The sequence below is a fragment of the Nylanderia fulva genome, unplaced genomic scaffold, assembly GCF_048542155.1.
Source record: "Nylanderia fulva isolate GAGA-0341 unplaced genomic scaffold, ASM4854215v1 Scaffold3, whole genome shotgun sequence".
Lineage (NCBI taxonomy): Eukaryota > Metazoa > Arthropoda > Insecta > Hymenoptera > Formicidae > Nylanderia > Nylanderia fulva.
In genome coordinates this window covers 6,447,833-6,475,637 of record NW_028190368.1, presented here as the reverse complement: position 1 = coordinate 6,475,637, position 27,805 = coordinate 6,447,833, and the positions used below count along the sequence as shown (strand labels likewise).

Sequence of the window (27,805 nt, the reverse complement as noted above, 5' to 3'; positions counted from 1 at the left end):
CTCCGAATCAAATCACGCTCCATTAATGTAGCAAAGCAATTTTCACGAAGAAGAGTCGCAAGAAAAACGCATGAGATATCGCGAGCTATTTAATTCTGTATAATAAAACGGAAAACTTTGCTGCATCATTAGGAGCACGATCTTGACGAGACACGCGGCATCGGCGGAGGTCCGCTTCAAATTCGTCCGACGTGCCGTATTCGAAGTGACATTTCCACTGATACCGCGTGACCTATAGGATGCCGTGATAAAACCGTAAAATCGACCGAGCGAGCGAGCGTGTCAGCGAGCTAACGCCCACACAGTCTTCCTCAAAGATTTAATCTCCTTACCACCTTCGCGCCCCCGTCGGCGCTGGGGTACCTGTTACAGGCAATACAGGCATGGGTGCGTTACTGTCCTTGCTACGCTCCGACAGCTCCTACAAGCAGCAGCAGCAGCAACTCTCGACGAAGAAGGGCCATCGCGCGTCCGCGCCGACGATGATGACGCGCGCCAACATCGCCATGGCGAACCGACGTGTCAGCAACAGCAACGCAGGTGCTAGTGACAGCTACGACGACGATAACGGAGGTGGTCGCGTCACTTCCGCCCGCGAGGTCGTGTTCCCGGATTCGTTCGAGGTGCTGCCGCAACCGCACGACCTAAGCGTCGTCTACATGGCGGGAGTTCCCCACGAGCAGCAACGGAAGTTTCGCTGTCGTTTCTGCGGTAAGGGTTACCGCTGGAAGAGCACGATGCGTCGCCACGAGATGGTGGAGTGCGGCGGAAAGCCGCCGGCCTTCCAGTGTCCGGAGTGCCCTTACAAGGCGCGGCAGCGAGGCAACCTCACCGTGCACTACAAGCGGCATCATCAAAGAACGGGCCACGACGAGGGCGTATAGAATACATTTCGTAACATTCTCGGTGAAGAACGATCGTCGTTGCGAGGTCCCCTGTTTTTTCAAAGACGTCCTTTCGAGAAAGGACCGTCCAATCCGCGATCCAAAAGTCGATGCTTCGCGGATTTCATATGCTTTCGATACCACTTCATGATTCTGACTTCGTACACACGATCACACTTGGCGCGATGAGAAATTTCTTTACGTAATTCATTCATTTCAAATTTGATTAATTGTACTTAATTTTAATACTCATCTTTGATTTTTTTTTTATTTGATTTAAGAGAGGATTGCATGACATGACTTTGTGGGAAAAAAAAAAAAAAAAAAAAAATAGGTTAATTAGTCTGTGTTTGATGAAACATTTATATCACATTTGCTTATGATTCAAGCCTTGTGTATCTATGATTTTTTTATCATAGATATAGTGTTTGGATTTAATATAAATTTAACACCATGAAAAAATGTCAATTTTTCCATGAAGCTTAATGACACTTTTTTGAATCTTGCCTCTCATATTGTAGATCTGATAATATTTGAAACAATATATTAATGTAATTATATATTGCATTGAGAAGTATCAGTATTTTTAAATTTACGCGTTTCAAAAACATAAAAAACATTAAATCGGAAAATAACTTTGAGAACCTTTGTAGTTCGTGTGCCTCGCATTTGATTCTTACTCGAATTTTATATCTAATACTATACAAAGAGATTCGTAATCTGAATTTTCTTTAATGCACAGTTAGTACTAGATGTGATCGTACGATTCGATAAACTTCAATTTTTTGACAAATAGATCGTGTATTCAATGGAGATAGACAGGCGTATTCAGAAATACGCGACGAGAATATGACGTTTGAATTAATTTTTAAGAGACGATGTGTTATTATATAACATTATTGGTTTGTAATTGTACTTGCTGGGGTCGGTGATAAATTGTAGCTAGTAATTTGCGTAACTGTTGCTTTGATTTGTAAGCTAATTCGAATTCGTGACGCAATGAGATTTTTGCCGCGCACGGTCTGATCATCTATCATCGAGAATTTACCGTTTATTTAACGCTATTTTCGTTGCGATTGTTCACGCGAAACTTACACTCATTGGAGAGAACGAACAAGGCATTCCATGGAATCTGTTTTTGAAGAATATCGCGAGTATATACATTCCAACGATCGCGTAGATCGAATTCCACATAGCGCTTATTTCGTATTAGGAAATTTTTTTAGATATCGATATCTTATAAAAATAGCTATACAAAATATTTGTGAGAATTATGGGAACGGTTTTTTTGCTTTTATAAATAATAGTCATTTAATTATTGTTTAATCTAACAGAACTTGACATATCCAACGTGAAGATTCGCGCAATATCATGAAAAATATCCCTATCGAAATATGCCCCGATGATATATACACATATGTTATCTTTTATGCGAATAATCGAATGAGAATTTTCCAAAGTGCCTTCCACGAGAAATCATCTATAGCCGGAGATGCGAACCGAGACTTACACGCATTCATTATTTCTTAATGACGAGAATCTCCAGAAGATCAGGTACCTGAGAACATTTGCAGGAGTTGCTTACGATAGACAATAATTATCTGTTCTTCCAATATCTCGGGTTTGCGATCGCGGATGCGAATATGTTGAAATCCTTTTGCGCATATCTTCGTAGACTATCCCGTTGACCATTTTTAGCATTTCTAACAGGACAACGCGTCGGTAGATTAGATTGTTCAACCAAAATATTTTCATATAATATATATTTATATAATGTAAAAAGTAAACCAAGAAATAATAGAAAGATTTATACGTTACGTGTCAGGATAAAGTACAAAGAACCGCATTTCGCAATCGCTTCACGCGCGTTTCAAATGACGTACTAATCCTCTACGAGTGTGTCTAGACTCGTGTCCTCCACTACATATACTACCCCTTTACTTTTTATTACTAATACTAATTATTGGTAATAGAACGATATTGTAATTAATTAAAAAAATTATTCAATCTGAGAATCGGAAATTTAATAGCAATTTAGCAGTACATATTTTTAATCAAGATCATATTTGACACGTAATTCTCTCGATTATTGCTATTGTCCATATGTATAAGGAAAAATTTATTGTTTCGATGTATATATTTTTCGGCCGCTCTAATATATTTTTCTGAATGATTACCTAATCTTTTAAGGAAATTGCGATAATCGAAGAACATGATCGACATATCGTATAATGTTAAGGACCACTTGTACCTTTAGGCGATTTTTTACGAGCAGCCGAGTTCGGTCGCGCGAACGGGTTTATCTTCGATCCTAAGAATTGTTGCGTGCCTCATACTAAGATAAATATATAATTATATTTTCATATAAGAGTGCTTATATAATCCACTTCTATTTTGCAGTAGATTCACACAACTCTTCAGTACGGATCAACAAGATCAATCTGCTTGTCGCGCTGTGCGGAATCATACTCATAGCTTCATACGATTGTCTTTTTCATTTTTTTATATGCATATACACGTTTATATACACAAATATACAATATAGAAATATACATATAAGGTGTCATCGATTTATTGCGATTTCTTTTGTTTACGAACTAAACTCTTTGATATATTTCAATTTTTAATAATATTAAAATCTTTTAACTTTAATAAACCACTTAAATCTAAGAACATTTATTAAAAATATTGCTAAAAAAATTATAAGATTCAACAGATTTTTCGATGATTTGAAATAAACGTTACTTTAGTTGGATTTCGAGAGATTTGAAATAATTGTGGTCCATCGAATAACTATTTTCCTGAATTTTAATTATATTGCAATTATTAAGAGTTTGCAAATACCAAAAGAAATGGCAATATTTCCTGGGTATATATATGTAAACAAATACACTGAGGTAAAGAGAGATACTAAGAAAAAGAACGAAAGTAACGTCGATATACGTCCGGCCATAGGACGCGCGTTAGTATTTTTGATATCAGTATTTTGCGAATCAGCGTTCGCGTCTCTACCTGCCTGCCTACGAGATGATGCAGGATATACTCGTTGCATCTTTACCCATAGCTATTAATCATGATCTTCGTCGTGGATACCGAATCTGGCGATTTTCCGCCACTGCGGAGTCGATCGGCCGAGATCGACTTCATTATTCCGACTCTTGTTACCGAATTTTTACCGCTTAATATTTAAGTACACATTTTACACGTTTTCTCGCTAACTTTTCCGTCTCTCTTTTTATACCCTCGTTTAAGGATTTAACGTATCAAGCAAGGAGGGGGCGATCAGAAAAATTATTATAAAACTATCCGAAACGATTTTCGATTGGAATTATTCCATTTTTTTCATCGGTTATTTTATATTTTATTCTATTATCAATACACTTGATTAATATCTGAGAGGCTCAAACAATTTCTGAGCGGAAAGTTGATTTCGATCGAAACGCGGCTGCGGAGATCTTCATGATCCGTAAAGAACCATAAGAATATCGCGTGTTCCCCTTCGATGCACTTTCAATATTTAATGTTCTATCTCCTTTGTTTTCTTTTCTTTTTATTTGGCAAGGTTTATCAGGCGGAGTAAGAGTATCTATTGCACGCGCAATTATTATCATTAATATTATAATTATAATAGTAATTATTAATATTTTTAATAAAGAAGTACTCTTTATTGCGGGTTATTTTCTAAAATTCAATGTGTTCGTTTATTTTTACCCAAAACTTATCCTTTTTCAGCAATAACAATTGTATGTATTACATGGGGATCCTTTTATTGATAATGTATTGTGCAACGAGATATATTCAGAATATTAACAATTTAAAATTTCTTATTATATATGTGTATATATATTTTATATAATATTTTTATCAAGAAAATATATACATATATATAGTAAAAAGATAATAATTATTGATTAAAAATTGACTAAATAATGATAAAATATATATTGTATATTTACGATTTTGTCTAAAAATGAAGAATAAATCTTATATAATTTTTAAAATAATTTTTCTTAAAAAAATATAATGCTCGTAACCCTGCAATTAATACATTAATCGATGGGATGTATCGTCTGGGTTACCGTAGGATATAAATGTTAAATAATTTGTATTCCCTATTGACAGTTTCTATGCTTACTTTTCTAGTTCGTTTATGTGTGCAGTCACGAATTTGCAAACTACACAGTGTCTTCATGTGCGATTATGTCTTTCGCGAGTGATAATCAGCGTTCTAACAAACGTCTCGATCTAACCAATGAATGTTTGCTTTCAGCAATTCGCCGACAACGCGCCAGCAGCCAAAAATATTCGTGCGACACCTGCGGGAGGCAATATCGAAGATTCATCTCTCTGCAACGACACAAGAGGCTCGAGTGCGGCAAGGAGGCGCAATTTGGATGTGCGATATGTTATGCGAAATTCAAGCACAAGCATAGTCTACTGAGACATTACAATGTTCATACGGTCAAAAAGAGTTTTACTTGACGAGGAAAATTGCTAAAATTTGCGAAGGAGCAATCACGAAAAGACAGATTTTTGCAAGTACAAAACTTACGCACAGTAAAGATATAAAACTGAAAGACACACAATGGATTATGTGATTGCATACATGTATGCATGATTTGAAATAGAAACGATTCAGAATTATACGAAAGGATCTTTATATAGCTTCTTAATTTCAAAAGATTAGAAATTGTTCTAAAACTAAATTAATATTGAAAATATAATATCGAAAATTAACTTGTATTTAAAGATTACGTTATTTCAAAATTTTGCTTCTGAGAAATGACATGATTTTGACCATTTTTTTTTGCTTATATTTTATAGTATTTTTTAATTATAAGTTTATACAGTAATAATAAAAATATTTGTTGTGACAATATGCCAATTAATAGCGAATAAAAAATTCTAAAAATATTAATTTTGTTTGATTAAATTACTATAGCTACAATATACATATATTATGATTTTATATGTAGAATGCGATACTCAATGAATATGTAACTCGACAAGGAAAATAATTTTTACATTTTCTTTGTCAGAGCAGCTTACATTATTTGTGTATATACAATATATATACAATATATATATATATATATATATATATATATATAGATTATAATCACATCTAAAATTTGTTAAAATCAGTATTATAAAATTTCGATTATAATAAAGGATGCTTAGCAAGATTTAAAATCTAAATTATAAACAGTTATTTATTATTACTATTTATATTAACTATTATCTTTACGGTCTTTAAATCGATTCACGATGTATATGACACAAGTTGAAGAGAATATTAAATTAATAATAATATCTTTACATATTGTTATTAATTTATTATGCATGTTTATATATCAGCAGATATATTTTGTCATTCAATCATTAATCATAGTTTGAATTATTAAAACTCATCTGATTTCATTTTCATTTGTACATACAGAATCGACGAAGATTCTTATTGAATCTTACGATTACCAAAAGAGAACACTTACAAATATATTTCCCAATTGAAGATATTTTGATACTTAAAAAAATTGCAGATATCTTGAAAATAAGTATATCTCAAATAAAATAAAGAAATTACCCAGACAACATCATGTCTTGTCTTATGCGCCACTTTTAGACATGGTGTTGTTTGGGTAGAAACACACAGTTACGACAATTAGATTTATTCTAAGGACGTTATTTTGCGAAATGTCTTCTCGACATATTTGCGCTGTTCGAAATTGTAGTACCAATTAATAACAATTATGTGTTTCTTTCAGTGGATCATTTAACGGATCAGTCAGTGGATCAGTCAGTGGATCAGTCAATGGATCAGTCAATGGATCATTCAACGGAGCACAATTACGCTGTTTCGGTACTTGGGCTCGATGCGAATCCTACGGTTAAAGCGCAGTATTGGATCAACATTCAGGAGTCCAACTATACGTGCGGAAAATGCTTCTACAAGACTGAAAGAAGGTACAATCTCAATAGACATCTTCTGACATGTTACAATATAAAGAAGAAGAGAGTTCGGTCGCAGAAGAAGATAATTCAGTCTCAGAAGAAGGCACTTCGGTCGAAGAAGAAGACAATTCGGTCGAAGAAGAAGACAATTCAGTCAAAATGACTTGAAAACTTCGACTGATATTCATGCCAGACCAGCGGGAAACAATCCGAAGAATGGAGTCAAGCAACACGCTAAGGAGCATCGAAATTCCGTTTTTAAGAATCGATTTGGGTCAAGGTCCATTGCAGTCGAATAAAAAATTTTATATATACATATTAATTTTGTAATATCTACGATTATTATTTCTTCTTTGTTTATTTTATTCTGATTCTTCATTCTTATTTCTATTAATTTCTTATTTCTATTAAATTGTAAGTTTTGATATTTGTTTGCTTTTGTTTGTATACGTAAGTTAAGAATTGCATATATATATATATAGATTTTTCAATATAATAATTGATTACGAAAAATGTACAAAGCGCAAATATTCATTATCAATTTTTATTATAATAAAAAATATATTAAGATGAAAAAGATATATTAAGATGAAAAATCAACAAATGACAAATTTAGCCAGTTTATCGTTTTTTTTTAAATTTTTTATCTTGGTATTTCATCACTGGCGTTCGAGTTTTTTCTTCTTTTTTTTGAAAATATATATTGATATATTGAATTAATAAAAAAAAAAATATATTAATATATATATTAAGAAAAGATATATTAATATATATTTTTATATTATATAAATCATAATTACATTTTTCAATAGCTGCAGGAAATATATTTTTATTAGTCTTTTTCGACTATTATTATTATTATTTTATAGACAACAAACATAAAATAAGACGTCTGAATTGATGTGTCTATGTATATTTGATTTATTTTGCATAAAACATGTTAACTGTAATTGCTTCATAGATACTATAATTTTTATAAATATTGTTACGCGAACGCATATGACGAAGACATTTATGCATCAATTTATGTTAATATTATGTCAATTTAGTTATTAAGAATAAATTTTTTATTATATTTCTCCGACCAAACTGACATGAATTTTGATAATAATTTGCACAACGTTTCGACCATCGGTTCTGGTTCTTATCAAATACTATAATTAAATTACAAAATTAATTACCTAAATTCAAATAAATTATTTAATTTAATTAATATTAATGTTACCTATGATTTCTATATACACGATGAGATTTTGACTATTGTTATTTAATCATATATTATAAATGTTCGATAGATCGACTTTGTAAGCGTCAACACATGTCTGTTATACCTAGCAGTTGTTAGACAAGACTATGTGTATATTTTTAAACGGATCTAATTATTTTGTCATAAATAGTATTGAGGTTATTGGCGTCCCTTTAGTTATTAAGCTATAAAGAATTAATACACGAGATTTGTTTCGAAAGAAATAATTTCTTTAAAAAATTTTCTTCTCCTTCATTAACAATTATATTTCGTTTCTCGTGTATTTTCACAGATTATTATCGCAGAAACCATTCGGATCCTTCCTCGTTCGCAAAGTATAACTGTGAATCCTGCGGCAAGAGATACAGGAGTTGGGGTTCGCTTAGGTATCATCAAATCGTGGAGTGCAGAAAGGATCCCAGCTTCGCTTGTACCTTTTGCAACTATAAATCTCACAGAAAAAGTAATTTACGTAGGCACATGCAAGTGCATTATAAGTTTGTCAATTAAGATAGTGATTATCACAAAACGTTCGGCATCTCAGCTAACTGATATTTTTTCTAATATTCTAATTGTACATCTGGTAATGTATAATTGAAATAAAATCTAAACATTATTTTTTTATAACTCGTTACTTCATTTTTTCCCGACTTTTGCTGAGACACGATTACACATTTTAACATAAAAGCGAAATAGCCTAAAGTTTTCATAGACAAATATAGCATTATTTATTTATCATGTTTTGTTATATTGTTTATATCAATTATGTAACAAAATTTTATTATTTAATATGTAACATTAAAAATGTAAGTGATACATATTTTTAATATATGCTAAATTGTATTTTTTTTTTCTTTTTTTTATTGAAGTGATCAAGAGCAAAAATAGATTAAAATTTTCTGTATTTTGTACAAATTGCAGCTTTTTATTTTTTCTTTTTTTCAGGTCAAGTTATTAATTGTATCTCTTTCTACATCCTGCCGTGTCATACTTTGCCTAGGAAGACAATCGAACAGTAGTTCATTTTTTTCCGCTTGTTTCAGGTGAACCGTTTGGTTGTCCCAAGGAGATGGTCGCCCACACACCGTATCGATGTCCAAAGTGCTTCAAGTATTTCAAATCGGCCGGCTCGTTTTATAATCATCGCCAGATGTGCGGCAAAGCGAAGAAGTTTCGATGCGCTTGTTGCAACTATCGCGCTCATCAAAAAGCGAATGTCATTCGACATGTCAATAAAAGGCATCCCGAAACGTTTAACACTAAATGTGCCATTCTTGTTTTGACTGGGAAGAAACGATGATTTAAGGAACTGATCACAATCACACGTCCATAATCATTATGTCCAGAATCTTTGAAGACGAAACATTCCTTGCCAATACTAAACCGATATTAAATATACTGACAATGAATTAGGTTAGAGAAAAAGTATGCAAATTATACGTATAATTAATACAAAAGATTATACGTGTATACAAATTATAATATGCTGAGAATGACAAACGTATTCACACCCATAGACTACTAATCGAATTGTTTTTATATATGCAGTTATTGTGTTTTATTTTATTCGACATCGAAAGTTATTTTTTTCTCTCTCTCAATCAATGATCTTATTTCATTTTGTCCCATTGATCTTTTCCTACGTTAAATGATATAAGTTCATTAATTGATTGTAGAAAGACATGCGATTTTTTATGTTATTATGAAATTATAATTGCATAATGTGAAATATATTCCAGCAGATATGAGGCGCTACATCATTAACCATTTTACTTTTTTTTATGAAAATTATTTGATTATATGATATATTTTGATGATACCTGATGCAAATTGATTGTATAAAAGCAGATGAATCAAATGGAAGAATCTCTTTTATCCCCGAAAAAGAAATACCGATTTTTTAGAAAATGAAAGCGTATACGTTAAACTGTATTTTATTTATTTTGTTACTTTGTAAATTGATGAATAAAAAGTATTAAGTCACTTGATGAGTGAGAAAGGGTTATGTCTGATGTTTTTGTAAATTCTTATTATTGAGATAAAACTTGCTATAACTCATTAAAAAAGTGCTAGTTGTGATAAAAAAATCCATTTTATATATTTATAATTTTGTGTATGTCAATGATAAATTTTTTCTTATTAAGTTCGCTCCTTAATGAGAACCTATTTACAAACAGGGTCGAATTTATTTTTGAATTATTGAAATTACTACATGTTTATAAATTATAATTTAATTAATATTTATCCCTGAATCATATTTATTGTACTGTAAGTGCTATATTACATGTTAAGTACCGAATCTCACGTATGTAAGTTTTTTTTCCACGAAATCCTATGATTTTCTAAAAAAAATCTTAGGATTATACTTTTAAACAAATTACAGAATTTTTTGAAAAATTGTTTTCGAAATTGATGCCGGTATTTATATATGTAGTTAGTTTAAGGTTTGCTCTCGAGCGTTCAATTTACTCCTCGATTAAATTAAGATTGGGTCCCGTCGGCTTCCGTTTAACGAGATCCCAGGACCTTATCCAGGGTGAATATCGGTCGCACGTTCGATTTCAGCTTCAGGAGCTTCACGGAGCTTCACGCAGGATCGTAGAACTGATCTAAAGCTATTTCTTTCCCTTTTGCAGGTACGGCGAACAAACATCTGATCCGCCTGCTATCTATGGAGGAATCGACTGATCTGCCGGTGCAGGCTTGGAAGGTGCAAGAGCAGCCGGTGATACCGTTCGCCGAGCTGAAGATACCCAAGGCCTGCAACTATGTCGGCAAGAAACAGCCCGGCCAATTTACCTGTGCCAGATGTGGCCGTTCGTACATGAGGAAGGACTCGCTGCAACGTCACACGCACTGGGAGTGCGGCAAAGAACCGCAATTCAGATGCCCATTTTGCCCGCAGCGCTGCAAGCGCAAAGCACACTGGCTGCGCCACATACGTCGTCAGCACAGGGAGAACATGGATTCCCTGGAGAAACACTTGCATTCGTACACGCCGAAAGTGGAGCTGGACTGAGTTCTTAGCCAGCGACTGACGCCGGGGGATAAAAGCGGTTTTTGATTACGTAAAATCATAGAGAATACGAAAGCGATGTCGATGGCGTAGACGAGTCGCGCACGGCGAGAAAAGATCTGCGCATGCACTTCAATTGCATGCGTCATATTTTTTAAGGATTTTTTTATATGGCTATATGAGGTATATTACCGGAAATATTCTTGAAATTGACAAGAAATTAACATTGACATTTATTACACTTTACAATAGATATTTGACTTCTGAATTAGAAAATTCCGTGAAGTGGAAAGATAAATCTCAATATCTTATCAATTTTATAATATATTCGTAAATTATGTACTGGCAATTTTTGAACCCTGGTAACGAAGTATTGTAATGAGCATCCTCCTAAAGTTTCTTTCAAGTATTATTAAAACAGATCGTTTTTTACTATAATGTTTATATCTACTTTATATTGAATTTTTTGGTATTTTAACATATCAAGAACAAATTTATTGTCATACTATATTTATGAGATATTCAGATATTTCAAAGAGGGACAATGCATTCTTAATAAGAGATGTATCTTCTCTTGAAATATATGTATATATCATATACACATAGTAATATACAGAGTGTTTAGCGCGATTCGCACGATTTTTGAAAAGATTCTGACAGTTTCTAAAAAAGTTTATACAATGAAAATTAATCTGTTTTACGCAAGCTATCATATGTAATAAAAAAATATAAAAATGTTTTTTTTAATATATTACTATTATAAAATATTAAATATTAATATTAAAATATTAATATCAAAATATTAATATAAAAATATTAATGTTACATTTAATTTTTTAAATGGAATTACCATATTTTTTATATATAAATCGATTCTTCACAATATCCCGTATAAAAAAGTACAAAGTAAATAATTTACGAGATATTTTGTACTTTAATTTGATATAATTTCACATAAACTTTGAAATATTTAGTAAACTATTTACTTTATAACTTTTTATGCAGAATGTTGTGAGAAATCGATTTATATATAAAAAATGAAATGATTTCATTTAAAAAATTTAATTCAAGGTGACATTGATATTTAAAAATTAAAAAATTTTTTTATTGCATATAATAACTTATATAAAACGGAATTTTCGCTCTATAAATTTTTTTAAACTGTCGAAAACGTTTAAAAAATCATGCGTTACGAGCACTTTGTATATACAGTGATATATACGTATAGTATATCACACATATATGTGTCTCTTTTTCTTGATATTTTTTTCGTTAGTTATACATAAACTCGTTGGTGTGAAGACTTATTATAATTATCATGATTAACTATAATACTCGTTAAAAATTAAGTTTCAGACGAGCTTTATGTATGTTTAGAAAGTAAGTTTTGCTAGGTACATATAAAGATATTTTCAACTTTGCATTCGAAGATATATGACTGATTCCGATCCGTTGCGATTTTATTTATTACATGGCAACACGATTTGCTTTAATTACGTTCAATTACGTAAAGAGTGTTTGTGTTTTGTTTTTTAGTTTGTAAAATTAATTTTATCGATTTATTAATCAGGAGTGATTCTTGTATCTTAAGCCTTTACGTAAACAAGTGCCTTACCGACGCGTAAAGTAATTAGTTATCAAAGTAATAAGTGCCAGTTTTAAAACGAAGATTTGCCTTGCACCGATGAGAAGAAAATGTATCTATATTTTATTCTCTGAGAAAGAAAGAACAGAAAGAAAAAAGGTAATAAAGAAGGATGAAGTTTGCTGAGGGACTAGTTTTAAATCGTTAGTTTATAAGTGTGTGTAATGTAACTAATATTTTTTTACATTTTTTTACAAAGTACGAATTAGAATAAACTCATTAAGACTGATGATATGAATGCACAATGAGTGCGTGAATCGTGCCGCTGTTAGCAATTTAATCATCGTCTGACCATAGCGCGATCATGTAACTTCAGATTAAACTGATAACGTGTTACAATTAAGACCCATCATATGCTCGCTGCGTTTGAGAAAAATAAATCTATATATGAAAAACATTATAAGTCGAGCTATCCCATCCCTCATCAGCTACTCAAAGCTCATTCTATGATTAATTTGCGTGATTGTTAGAAAAATTGCAGTGGTCACAATCGATTATTATTAGTGATTAATAGTGATTGTAGCTGTCTTGTAAAATCGACAGATGCGTTCCAAAAGATTTATCGTTTATTCATTTTTTTTACCCTTGCAGTTTTCGATTTTTGCTACAGAATATATGAAATTTTATAATATTCATTTCTAGGTGAATTGGCGACAAAAGACTCTGTATATACTATATTATAGATTACATTGAAAAAAATAGACAATAATTCCCGCAAATATTTTCCTGTAAATTTTCAATTGCAATATTTCAAATACGATCGTCAAGTTTGATGTTCATCAGCGGCCGAATCGAGAGCTGCAATTAGCATATATAAATTGTAATTTGCATTCGCAAGAATAATGAAATGAATTAAGGGACCAGAGAGCAGGTTGAATAAATCCTAATAGCTGGCAAGTTTAGAAACATTTTTCCTCTGTAAATAATCGAACTTTATCGCAAATTCTTAAGCTGATTTAAGCATCGTTGCGAGAGCTATTTGAGCAATTTGAGTATCCTTCGCATCTCTTATCTCTTTTTCTCCTGCCTTCTCCACCTGTGCGATATCAGTGGAGCAGCATGCGCACTAACCCTTTCTCGAGTATTGTACATAGAAATGCCACTTACGTATCGAACTTTCATCGCTTGCGCATCGAGAGGAACATACACCAATTCTGCTAGCATCCAACAACTCAATATTTCGATAAGAATTCGCTTAACGAAGAATACGTTTGGCTCGTTAGAATCTGTGGATGTTCCTTTCGTAACACGCAGTTACCGCTCCTTCCTCGTATGCGAAGTTCATAATTAGCTGCTTGGGGCTCGAAAGTAGGGACACGAAGGACACGCCTTCCTTTTCTTCTCTATCTTTGACGAATGACCAATCATCGATGCACCTGCGATCGAGCGTGGCTCCTCTTCGAAACAGCTTTCTTTCCAGGATAACAGCCGAACGATACTTCTCAACCTCGATCTACTCTCCTCCGAATTATTTCTTAAAGATCCACGAACGGAGCTCTGCTTGAGAGTACGAGGAAAAGATTGAGAGAGAGAGAGAAAGAGAAAGAAAGAGACAAAGATGGAGGAAGGAGAGACGGACGTCGAAGAGGCAGAGTTCAGCGAGAGCCATCGATCACTCCCCAAAGTCCTCGACGCTCCCTTAGCCGCTAAGCTCTAATTCTTAAGCCAAAAGCGGGAAACGACGGTCGGGCACTGTCGGTCGCGTTTCCCACTCGAGCGCTTGAACATGCAAATAAAGAGATTCCGCCTCGCAACCGATCGTTCGTTTCGCGCGGGACACATACTAATAAAGCCGGGGATCTTGTGTTCCAGCCGAGGACCTAAGCATCACCGGTCTCAAATGGGCGGCGGCCTGGCAGCGATGGAGCGTGCCCTCGATCATGTGGCGATCGGGCGCGAGCCTCGGCAAGGGTCTCGGTTCCGGTTCCTCCAATCCAGAGGGTTTCAATTGTCCGGCCTGCGGCAGGGTTTACAAGCTGAAGAGCAGCCTGAGGAACCATCAGAAGTGGGAATGCGGCAAGGAGCCCCAGTTCCAGTGTCCCCACTGCGTCTACAGGGCGAAGCAGAAGATGCACATCGCGCGGCATATGGAGCGAATGCACAAGGAGAAGATCTACAAACAGGAGCTTGTATAAGGGACGCGAGAGAACATTTTCGGCCGCGGTCGCGCGCGAACAAGATTACAATTCGTCGGGAGGAAGAGTGAAGAGAAGAACGAAGAGAAGATTGTGGGAAGAAATAAGGAAGATGCACATTTTCTTCGCGCACGACCTCGAAGATGGCGAAACGGGATGAGGGAGAAAGTATGCTGAATGTACAGTGAGGACGATAATGATTACGATGACTATCGAAGCTGAGAACCTTCTGCTTTTCGAGAGAGAGAGGGAGCCGCCCAACCCCTCGTCTCGATCTTGGATGCATATTTTTTTTATCCTTTTTTTAAGGTTTATTATTATGAATCAATTTTGATTGATTATAATTAATTAATTATTATTTTTATGTAACGAGATATATATGCCGCGTGTAAACAAGAGAACGCGTCGATTTCCCACCCGGGACGCATTTTATGGCCCAGAGACTTTATTATCCGACGTTGAAGCCAGACCATTTGATCTGCGCCCGAGGTCGCTGATGGATTCCATGTATTTGTTTTTTTTTTTTTTTTATTTTTTTTTAAGATCGTAATATTCGTGATACGTGGGATCGAGATGAGAACGGATGTCCGTTCGATTGTTAGACAGAATTTTTCTCTCGTAGGGCCCGCCCCGGGTTGGACTGAGACCGTCCGGTAAACCGGAGCTCTTCCATAGCAACCATTCTGGTCACACTGGTTCCATATTTTTAAACGGGCGCAGCCGTGCGCGTGTGGCTCACTGGGGACATAAAAAAAAAAGGGAAAGAAAGGGGAAGGGTGGACAAGAGAGGGTGGAGAGAGAGTTCGAGTATTTCGAGAAGATCTCGAAAACGCGGCCCCGTCAACAAAAATGTCTGTCGATCTGATACACATATATGCGCGACAGAACGGTATCGTACGCGTCAGTTGTTCAACGACGCTAAAAAAATAGATGGATCCTAGGAGACTGGTCTCCAAAGACGAGCCCGAACTTCACCCCTTTCAGACCTGACTGGCGATCGCGCTAGAATTTTGTAGGCTTTTTCTATTTATTTGGACGCAATTTCTGGGCGACAATTTCGGAACAAGAGCGAAATAAATCTGTAATATTCGCGGTTTTATATATAAAAATTACTTTTACAAATTGTAGAGTTTTGTTAATTAATCTAGAAGTTATAAATTTAATTCTACTCATTTGCTGTTAATAAATTATTTCGCTAAGAAATTCATTAGAGATATGTTTTAATATATTTAGAAAAAATATATTGATAAATATGTAATCTCTTATATTTAAAAATTTCTAGTTATTTATGAAACTTGCGGGCAGGTGTTTATAAAATTTTATTAAGTTTGTTAGAATATTTAGAGAGTAAAACGTGTTTTTATTATTCGAAAATATTGGCACGGCAAAATTTATTACGAAATTTATTATGAAATTAAACTTTTTAATATATAATATATTTGGTAGAATGTATATAGACGTATACAATATTTATTGGAGACATACATTTCGTAAGTTATTTCAGAAATTTTTCACGAAATTATTATTAATAATTTATTTATTTAATATATCGAAATTGGAGAATATTTTCACGACCAAATTACGTATTATTAAAATGATAAGAAATGTGGCTTTATTTAGTATAAAATTAAGTTATTTTACAATTTATTCGTACTATTAACTTAATCACTTGTACTATTACATAATTTTAGATCTAGAAATTATTCTGAAAATTGCACGCTTACAAAAAAAAAAATGAAAAGCGCTAAAAAAAAAGCCAGGTACGGTTTGAAAGCGGTGAAGAAATTTCTCACAGTCTTGTCAGGCAAGACAGCCATTTACACTACTTTATTCCTCGCAGTAATGCAAGCAATCACATAAGCAATCGCAGTATTAGACACAGATTCACGCGTGTATCAATCGCATGGATCGTCCCTCGCATTTCATTATGCTTCCTATACATTTACTTACTCGAACACATACTAGAAAAAGAGAGGCAGAATAAAGAGACATAGAGAGAAATAGAGAATCATCCTATGCGCGTAATTTACACGCGTATCTACACATAACTCGCGCGTGAATGAGAGAGAATATATGCATACACACATCCGCGTACACACAAATATTTATATATATTATATATACAAATGTATATGCATATATCATATGCATATACACATGTACACTACCGCGAGGTATTCCTATAGCATTGTGATCGTCAGACTGCCAGATACACAAACGTAGATTCCTATACGATGCATTTAAGTATATATATTTATATTATATAAAGCGTATAATTAACTCCCCTTTTAATTAAGCGTCCTTGTTAAGGCCCCTCGCGTATTCTTTCACACACACACACGAGTCTTTATTTTCTCCTCTTGCATTTCCATGTGCGCAATCAGATCGATGGGCATGACGAATGGCCGTGTACCGAGTACGATGTATCGCATTTTTCAGATCAATTTCAATGTGAGAAAACATTAAGGTGTGCGAACAATTATTTCACTGAATTTTCTTTTGCTAAAACTATCATTTTTATATTATCAAATATTTATTTTATAATGTATTGTAATATATATATTATAAAATATTTGTTTCATAATGCAAATATAAATTTCTTCTTTCATTTTCTTCTTGATTTCAAAAGATAATTTATCAAATTTTCAATCATTGGCAATGTTTTTAAAAGAATCATTAATTAAGAGGAGATCAAAATTTGTTCGAGAAGAATTTCCAATTAGTTAATCAATGTTTGATTTGTCTTGGAAAAATTCGAATTCTTCAATCAATTTAATTCAATTGAGATTGACTTGATTAATTTTTATAATTAAATTTTACAAATACTTGTATTGGTAATATATTCGATCTATGTGACTAAATCAACTTTGGTTCTAATTTGATCTCGTGATATCTCCTTATGTATTCGACTCTAGATCGAAACATTAAGGTGTGCGAACAATTATTTCACTAAACTTTCTTTTGCTAAAACTATCATTTTTATATTATCAAATATTTATTTTATAATGTATTGTAATATATATATTACAAAATATATTATAAAATATTTGTTTCGTAATACAAATATAAATTTCTTTTTTTATTTTCTCCTTGATTTCAAAAGATAATTTATCAAATTTTCAATCATTGGCAATGTTTTTAAAAGAATCATTAATTAAGAGGAGATCAAAATTTGTTCGAGAAAAATTTCCAGCCAGTTAATCAAGGTTTGATTTGTCTTGGAAAAATTCGAATTCTTCAATCGATTTAATTCAATTGAGATTGACTTGATTAATTTTTATAATTAAATTTTACAAATACTTGCATTGGTAATATATTCGATCTATGTGACTAAATCAACTTTGGTTCTAATTTGATCTCTCCTTATGTATTCGACTCTAGATCGTGATCATTTAATTATGCCTTTTATATGGTTATCACGAACTTGAAAAATGTTGTAAATTGTTTGCCCACTAAAAATCTACAGTCTGGTCGGTATTTCTAAATACACGTACTCGGACGCTACCTGGCACCAGGTCCCATATTCCTACGCCACGCCAAATACGCGCGTCACGGCCGCCCGACTTTCCATACTGTAGACAATATTTATGAGACAAGCTAAACTATACTACTACTACTACTACTACTATTACTATTATTACTGCTACTATTATTACTACTATTCGTAACTCATGTATACAGTTAAGTATGCGCGACGATTAACGCGCGCGACGAACGAAGCGGTAGGTTTAGTTATTTTTTGTCTTTTATTGGAGGCGCTCGCGATCGATCCTCGACGGCGAAGTCTCGATTCCAGCCAAACGGCGGAACTTTACCTCCTCGAGAGAGAAGTACCGTCCCTTGAAATTTCCCGGATTTCACACGAAGCTGCAAGAGCAATCCCCGCATAATAACTGTAACTCGTGTCGGAAGAACGTCAATTAAAAATACTGATACTAGAAAAATAAGAATTGTAATATGGAACAACTCGTTCTCTCTCATGCATTTTTAAAGTAACATTTTGATCTAGTGTATAGACGAATTAATTGTACTTTTATAAGTATTTTTCATTTTTGATCGTATATAGTTGAGAACACAATTTCTTATTTTAATGAATCTCTTGGTTTTTGAAACGTATCAATTATTTGAAGTTTTAAACATTCTTGTATCCTTTTTATTGAATTTTTTTTGAGAAAATTGATAAAAATGTTATGTAGTTTTCAAATATATTAGAAAAGAGAATACAATTGTTCTATATTACATAATATTTTACAGAAAATTTAACTTTTGCATAATATATGGATGTGAGTTACAGGTCTTGCAGCCTTTATTTCAAACGGAGGAATCCTTATAGACAATAGTATACATCCAGGAAGCATATTGTGTGTGCTTCGATTTGTCAAAAAAAAATTCATTAATTTGATTTTGATAAATTGTCGGATATTCTAAAATTTTAAATTTGTTGAAATTTTATAAGGGATATTTTCAGTAAATTATTTTCGACAGAAATGTTTAGAGGCACCAAGCTGTGTATCGCAAAGCTGATTGTCTAATTCTCAAATCCGTATTGATTGATTAATTAATTAAAAGACATCTCTAATTATGTGAATTGTTACAATTGAATATATATTTGATATATTCTATCATTGAAAAATTATATTTTATATTAAATTGTTACATGTTTCTATTAATTTAACATTTAAACATTTTTCAAAACTATTATTTCTTTACGTTAACTTGAGAATTAATATAGCTTGAGAAATTTTTTCGATATAAATACTACAAAGAGTCATTAGTTTATTGATAACGAGAAACTTTGCATTTGCAGATATTACATCAATTATCTGTCAATTTTTGAGATAAAAAATAGGCAACAAATTTTCTGGCAGAAATCTTCGATTTTTTTTATCGATACATTTATCAGAAAAAAAATCAGTCAAAATTATTTGTTGTGACGGCGCAGCGCGAAATTAAAAGAACTTTGACTTCCTGGATGGTATCAGCTCCGCAGCTCGGAGTCAGATCGTAGGCCAGAAGGACTCGTCTTCCGTCCAAGTGCAATAACTATTGATAATCTATCCTTTCGGTCCCGCGCTACTGCAACTAACGCGATTCGCATGGTTTTTTGCAAACCAATCTCGCGTCTCGCTTTCAGACTTCGTCCGATCGATCGATAGCGGCCGCACGTTGATACGTATCATAGTAAGCGAACAAAAGATTAAGGCATCAGAGAGAAAACTAGAAGAGAAAGATTGAGGGAAAAGAGTTTATCGCGAGAGAGAGAAAGAGGGAGAAAGAAAGAGAAATATGATAGAGAATGAAACTGAGAGAAGATGACTAGAGAGTCAAAGAAAGATATAGAGACGTAATGCACGAGAACGGGAACAATGTTGACGATAATGTTGATGAAGACAACGAGAGAAGAAATCATCGGTCGATGATGATGATGATGACGATGATGGCGTTACGTAGTTTAAAGAGAGAATGCGGTAGACGATAGAGTTAATCGATAAATACGATTATGGATCGATGATACATAGTTATTGAATGATAATTGATAATATTACTGCCTCACGAGGCCTTGATGAATGGCGGCGGTCGAAAGGGAGCTAATTAGGGAGTAAACGCGGGATTGGTTATATAAAATGGATTATATGAAACAATATACATAGTGCTCGAGATGATTCTCATGTGGGTAACGTCAACGGACCGCCGTCATCGACGGAGATTACTAGATTATTAGGTATGTAAGAGTACTATTAGATAGATCGTAGCTCTTAACGACTCTTTTTTCTATGTTTTTTTTTAAGAGGAAAGAAAGGAAGCGCGCGCCTAAAGCGTTTTTCTTTTCCCGCGAGAATCTGTGGTCGCGCCGATCCGATGAGATTTGTGTGTGTAAAGGACAACTATAGAGGGAGAAGAAATTAAATAAGACCGAAGGCAAGAATGTGAGTGTTAGCAAAAAGGATTGTCATATAGGCAGCAACGAAAGTGATAATTATAGTGATAAAATTGGGGGAAGGTAGTAATGTATTTTCCTGTGTGGTAAAAAGGAATGAACGAAACGATGGGGAAAAAACTTGAAAAGATATAGAAAGTTGAAATGCGACGATTATTTGGAAATTAAAATTATTTTTATTGTTTGCTTTGGTTTAATTGACAAACTTTTCAACATTTAAAATGATTCAATCGGCTTTAGCAAAACACGTAGAATCTCGCGGATCTTGTAGATCGAAATTTTATTTTCATAGAAAATTTTTCATAAGAAAGCGTGTGCCTTCTGGTTATAACTAAAATAAAATTTTTGTGTTGTAAAAATTTTGAATTGCACATTTTTAAATATTTCATTAATATTAAATTTAAAAATTTATCAGGCTGAAGAAAAAAATATCAAAATTGCATATTTCTTTGAGAACACAAAACCAAATATAATTACGATAAAACGTAAAAAATATTTTTCAAATACATATAAAAAAGCTTAAGTTAAATTTTATTTAATGAAAAAACATTTTAATTTTAAACATAGTATTATAAATTTTGTATTGTTACAAATATTATAGTTTTAAATTGTTTTAATTCTAATTTTAGCAATGAAAATATTAAATAAACAGAATATAAAAGATATCAAGAAGAAAGAAAATGCATTTTCTGCTTTTTAAGATTTAACTTGATCAATTTGCATTATCCTATAATAATTTCTCTAATATTCAAGTTGTTCGAGGCTTACGGATTCTTATGAAAATAATTGGAACTCAGATCTGTCTGAAAATTATGAAAGAATTATGAATAAAAGATATAAAATTATGAAGAGACTATTATCGTAGTTGCTGTGCCAAGATTTCTTCTGTGAGCTTATTTCCTTGTTCGTTGATTGAAGGTATATCGATTCATGAATAACGTTTTGCATTTTATGCTTTTGCTTTATTTTACATTTAAATTAATTCTTTATTTGATTCTATAATTTTTGGAACAGATGTTTTCTACAACTTTAAAGTGGATGTTTTCTTTTATTAAAAAAAAAATAAATATAAATCGAAATTATTATAATATATATTTTAAAACATTATTCACATTTTATTTATTGAAAATTTAAAATATACGCTGGTCGACAATAATTTTTTTGTATACAAAATTAAATTAAATTAAATTAAATTAAATTATATTGTGTGTGCAATAAATATTCAATCAAATTGAGCGAATTTGTTACACGTTTGAATTCTTGCAAGAAAAGCACATGTTTCTTTCCTCAATTATACAAAGTTTTTTTTATTATCAAATGACATTATTTTATAACGCAAGGTTAACTTTTATGATTTTTTTTCGACATATTACATTTTTAATTAATGATCTTTCTCTATCTTTATTTAAAAGAAAAACGTTATTATATGATCGATTTCAAGGAAAGAGAATTTTGATTCCCTCGTTAATCGGGTTTAATTTGGATTTAGGTGAATGTAATGATGTATTGAAACGAACAAAGGAGAAGGGATGTTAGATAAGAAACTTTTGATGATTATTGATCGAATCGCGTATACTCTTCCTTCGTAATATTCTTGCAGGATATCGAATTAGTTTTCTCTTTAATACGTAAACTTATGGCTTGCGCACTCTCGCTTAGCTCTGTTCTAAATTCAAAGTAAAACAGATACGAAGACGAGAAAAACGATGAACAACGACGATGATGAGATGATAGAAGAGGCGTAAAACGGCGCGATTGTGTCGCGTTGACAATATTTGTAATTCCGTATACATGTGCCTTCGAGAAACGATTCAAAATACGTGAAACTGAAAGAGAGAGAGAGAGGACAGAGATGGAAGTGAAGGAATGAGAGAGATTGTGCAAGAGAAAGGAAAAGGATCTTTATAATCGTCCGAGTGATTCGTTATCGCGGAATCCGCGACAATGATAATGAAGGCGACGCAGAGCGTCCACGCGAAATCATTCGGCTGGCTACCACGATTATAGATCACAGCGAGTCACACAGATAGGGATATATATACATACATACATACATACATATATATATATATATATATATATATATATATATATATATACACACACACAAATATATATATATATATATATATACACACAAATATATATATATATATATATATGTGTGTGTGTGTGTGTGTGTGTGTGTGTGTGTGTGTGTGTATCAAGAAGTAATGATAATGAAACAAAAAAAGAAAGCAAAAAGATTTAAAAAATAAAATGGAACCGATTATGAAATTAAGTATCGTGTGAAACGCGTAGATTCGCGTGCCTGACGTCGAAAAGCTTTGAGAAAAAAAAAGAAAGAAAAAAAAAAGAAAAAGCAACAAAAAGAAAAATTGAGAATTATATAAGACCGTAAGAGAATATGAGCATAAAAAGTAGACAAGAGAGGGGATATAAAATTTCGTAGGATTTGAAATATATTATATAAGTAAGCAAAAAATATTATATATATACATATATGGATATATATACACAAGAGAGTATATAGGTGATGCGTCGTAAATACTTTTTACGAATTGGTCTTTTGTGTTACTTACACAGCTTTTAATCAAGTCTAACTCGAGTCTTGCGCGTATAATAATTGGGCTTATTAATCTTTTTCGAATTAGGTTATTGCGATTATACGGCGATCGCGCCATACGGAGCGAGGAATTCCTTGCATTTAGATATGTATGTATAATGTATTTTTTTTTCTTTTTCTTTTTTGGTGTCGGTTTGGGAGATTGGGAAAACTCTAACCGAAACGAATAAACAATTGCAAAAAGATCGATTAGAGAGCATCGTATAGTGGAGCTCGAGAGGAAGCAAAGCGAAACGCGATCACGGCTATATTTTAATTTAACTTTACACTTTTCTGCCTTTTAATCGAAAGCACTTTATTCAATTTCTAGATCTTGACGTGTTAATTGCATTATTGTTTTTCATTATTATCGCTTTTTGTTACGAGAAATAAGACATTTTACAATACGTGAAATTATATATTGAATAACATACAAAATACTTGATTAATTTAGAATATAGAATTATTATCTTGATGAATTTTCTGTAATGTAAATATAAAAATAGATTAAAATGTATCTTCTACAGAAACGATAATAAGGTCGCGTCAAGAACTCGATATTTGCAGTGACTCGATTTTGTAACATCCGTGATTATATTCGATGGTATATACATATATTTGCAATTAGGAATTCTCTATAGAGCAACGTTTATCATTTTTTGATTTAGAAACAGGACGATATGTTAGATTTATTGACACGTGACGCTTGTCGCTCGATTTCAGGCAAAAGAATGATATTGTTTCTTTTTAGTGCGCTCGATTTTGCTTTCAGTTTGAATTGCTCGATAACATATCGGATCGTTGTTAATAAGGAAACCTCGATTACGTTCCACGCTATTCGCGACGATTTATGAGATGCGCTGACGTGTGATATTTAGACGCTAAATTTCTTTCCAGATCGGTCGTCCGAGAAGTACAAGAATCAAGAGCGATTTTAGGATAAAAATATAATTCGGCGTTATATAGTGAGAGATAAAAAAAAGATTTATTTTTTCGTAGAAAACGCGGCGCGTTTATCGTTACAAATTTATTTAACAATACTTTTATATAAAAAGTTATGTAGAATATTGTAAGAATATCTCGTTAGGACGTAAGAATTTTTGGTTCTGTAGTACTTCTCGGACGATCGACCACCCTTTTTTGCGTTTTGCACTTTTTGAGGGAGAACCCAAATTTTTGATGAGGAGTTTAAAGGACGTAGGGGGCGAAGCGAAGGTTGAAAAGAGAGATTTATATACATGACGAAATACAGTACGAGACGCGAAAAGTGTTTGACGCATACCATTCAGGTATTTAAAAAGTACAGCGCTTTATTTTCTTTTTTTTTTTAAATTACTAGTAAAAAGAGATAGAGAAGTATATTATTCTATATTTGCTAGCGGGAGAAAAAAGTTTATAATTGTCACGCATTCACGTTTTTCGAAATACGCGAACGGATGCTGGCTTATGTTGAGAAATGGGCGCGAATGGGTAACCCGGTGAGAGTTTGTGATGAATAAGAATATTTAACCCTTAGAATGGCAAACCTGTCTCAGCTGCACATTGAAGTTTAAGACTTCAATATTCTCTAATACGCGTTTTTGTCAATTCTAAACAAATAGCATGTGATGTCAACAGATCGGATAAAATTTTAATGAAGGATTTTTTGTGACGGATTTCAAGTGCGCGGGTTTTATTTTAACCAGAATTAAAGCAGGCTTTATTCTGGACGCAATTAATCATTATATTTATCAATTTTATATATACAAATATATGACGAAAGATCAATTCTGAGCAGACATAATTTTTGTTAAAGAAAAAGTTCAAATTTACGCGAAATATTCTGTCATTAAAATTTTATTCGCTAATGAGATCAATTCTATGTCCTATTTTTTTCTAATGAATATATTAAAAGTCATCTTCTCTATACATTGCTTATATATATATATATATATATCTTAAATCTGTAATTTTATTTAAAAAAACCGTACATTACAACGAACGATTGTATGAAAGTTTGCAATCTATTGAACCCAGTGTATCCTTCTAGGGTTAAATTAAGCACGTGCGACGCACATTATTTTGGTACATTAATATAGAGACGATCGTATAGCTTTATCGTATTTTCGGCCGTACTACTTTTGGAGAGTCTATTGTTATGTTTAACGTGAGAAACGAATGTATGATACCGGATAAGTGAGAGATATATAGAAAGAGATATATAAGAGAGGAAACGAAGAGAAGAAATAACAATGATAAGATTCTCTAATCAAAAAATTTATATATATATAATAAATATGTATATTATATACATATATCGAAAAATGAATGTGCAGAACGAATTTGCTAAGAGTGAACGAAAGTGAGCTGTTCAGTTCCCAAGTGATGTAAAAGTACGTTTTGAAATTATATTTAAAAAAATCAAACTTTTTTTAGATGAAATTTTGTAAAAATTTCTGATATATGAGTTTTTATGTCATCAGTATAAATTGATCTAATTATAAAGCAAATTATACAGCTTTATCGTTAGATGAATATTGTCACAAATGCACTTACACATCAATTAGGAACTTGAGTCGCTCGAATCTCATGTGGAATTGTCAACGAGAAATCAAAGGCGAATTCGTGGCCCTGCGATCAAGAATCGACGTTCTTCGACGATCGGGATCGGCGTTTAGATTTTAAGGCGATTATATATAGTTGTATAAAAGGGAAATTTATTTATGTGGGCACAAGAGCATGTCTCTAAAAACATGCGTGGGCGCATAATGCCGGACAGCGCCTGACGTCTGTACTAAATAATTTGTTGTTTCTGCGTGACGGAAAATTGGTAAAAAGAGTTTTCAATTTTATTATACGTTTTTTGTTCTGTCAATCATATAATTATATTATCAGCCGCTGGATATCCCGCGCGCGGAAGAACGATCGATTCGAAGACCGGATCAAGAAAATATAATCCTCTGTTTCCTTTCGAGTGAACATCGTTACACTGCGATTTATTTAAATCTAGTCAAAATTATTAAGTTATGTTGGCGCGATAAAAGACTTTCGGAATCAAGATACTTATCAGCTATGCATCGTACATATACGCCCTTATTGTCTTTGGGTGCTAAATCAAATTCCGAAAAAAAAATTATCCGGTCTTGGCGAGAAAAATGAATATTCTATAAGGAATTGTATAAAACGCGATTCGTCTTCACAGGGCAACTAATTCGCTGTAAGAATGTTCTATTGCATTAATAAGAGAAGATTGCGTTGCAATTAAGTTATTAATTGGCTCGAAGGTGTGTTATGTCTAGTATATATGAGTCAGAGAGAGAGAGTTGTGTGAATGAGAGGGAAACATGCAGGGGTGCAACGATGATGGAAGGTGAACGATGCGAGAAACGATTGTGACTAAAGTTCGACTACCCATCGCAGAACCCCCTTAAGCGATTTTTCGATATTTCGTAAGAAGAGAGAAGGAAATAATCAAGCGAGCAACTGTAGGAAATGGCGAAATAAGAGCAAATAGCGCGTACGAGGGAGAGACGAGAAAGTCGAGACAAGTAGATTTTGAACCGAGAGAGCCTTGCGTTAAGTGCCTTCAAGTACGACTTAGATTTTAGGCTATATAGAAGAAGAGAAACACAAAAGAGGCGCTGGGCGCGTCCACCTGTGAACGGATTTTTATGGTATTATTCAGCCGGGTGTCGCCAATTCATATGTGCAAGATTCCGGCCTACGAAGCTGTTCGATGTATTATTTCCAAACAAATTCATCTTTATTTTTTTGTCAATTTCTTCATATATCAGAATTTATAATTTCATTGAATTTGACAAACATACTGCGCAATTGTCGATAATAATAACAAATTCGTGAGATGATCCACTTGAATTAGGACAACGGTAAATTATTTTGTATTATACGTGCAGGCAAAGTGGCACTTTGTGTGCGTGTTTTCTGTGCGGAAAGCGGCCGATTTCCCACGCCGCAAGATGGCGGCGTGCGATCGGCCACCTCGCGCACAGAAAACGCGCACAAAGCCACTTTGCCTGCACTTGTAATACAAAATAGTATGTGTATCACGTGCGGATTGACAATTGTTCACTCGTGTGGGGTGGTCGCACTCGCCTTTGGCTCGTGACCAATTGTCAACTTTCCGCACTTGATACACAATATACTAATTAATGAAGTTTATAACGATACATAAATTTTTAGTAATTGTTTCTTATTTGTTAAATAACGTATTTAAAGAAGCATTAAAAATTAGCATTTTGAAATAAAATTTGATTCTAAGAACAAGATATACACTTTCTGAGAAAAGAAAGTATAACAGAATTTTTCGAAGAGGTAGCTTCATCGGCCGAAATCTCCGGCGATGCCTCGCGTACATCTCGAGAAGAGACCAGTGATACTTTTTTAG

The 27,805-nt window shown here is 33.1% G+C and overlaps 1 protein-coding gene across 12 annotated transcripts in view; it reads left to right on the top strand.

The window, feature by feature from the left end:
• The window catches only part of LOC114933442 (longitudinals lacking protein, isoforms A/B/D/L), a 246,568-nt gene that overhangs the window by 153,201 nt on the left and 65,562 nt on the right, over nucleotides 1-27,805 (top strand). Inside the window, exons 7-8 of one of the 12 annotated variants that reach the window (XM_085484438.1) lie at nucleotides 8,375-8,545; nucleotides 9,126-10,070. The exons of 7 other annotated variants lie outside the window; for them this stretch is intronic. In XM_085484438.1, the coding sequence (XP_085340564.1) occupies nucleotides 8,375-8,545; nucleotides 9,126-9,382 (428 nt within the window). In that variant the 3' untranslated portion in view covers nucleotides 9,383-10,070. Of the gene's footprint in view, nucleotides 1-372; nucleotides 4,572-6,649; nucleotides 7,132-8,374; nucleotides 8,546-9,125; nucleotides 10,071-10,718; nucleotides 11,117-14,555; nucleotides 14,894-27,805 lie in introns of those variants that run through there. 4 more of the 12 variants (XM_085484453.1, XM_085484441.1, XM_029305994.2 and 1 more) reach the window with 4 other exon arrangements.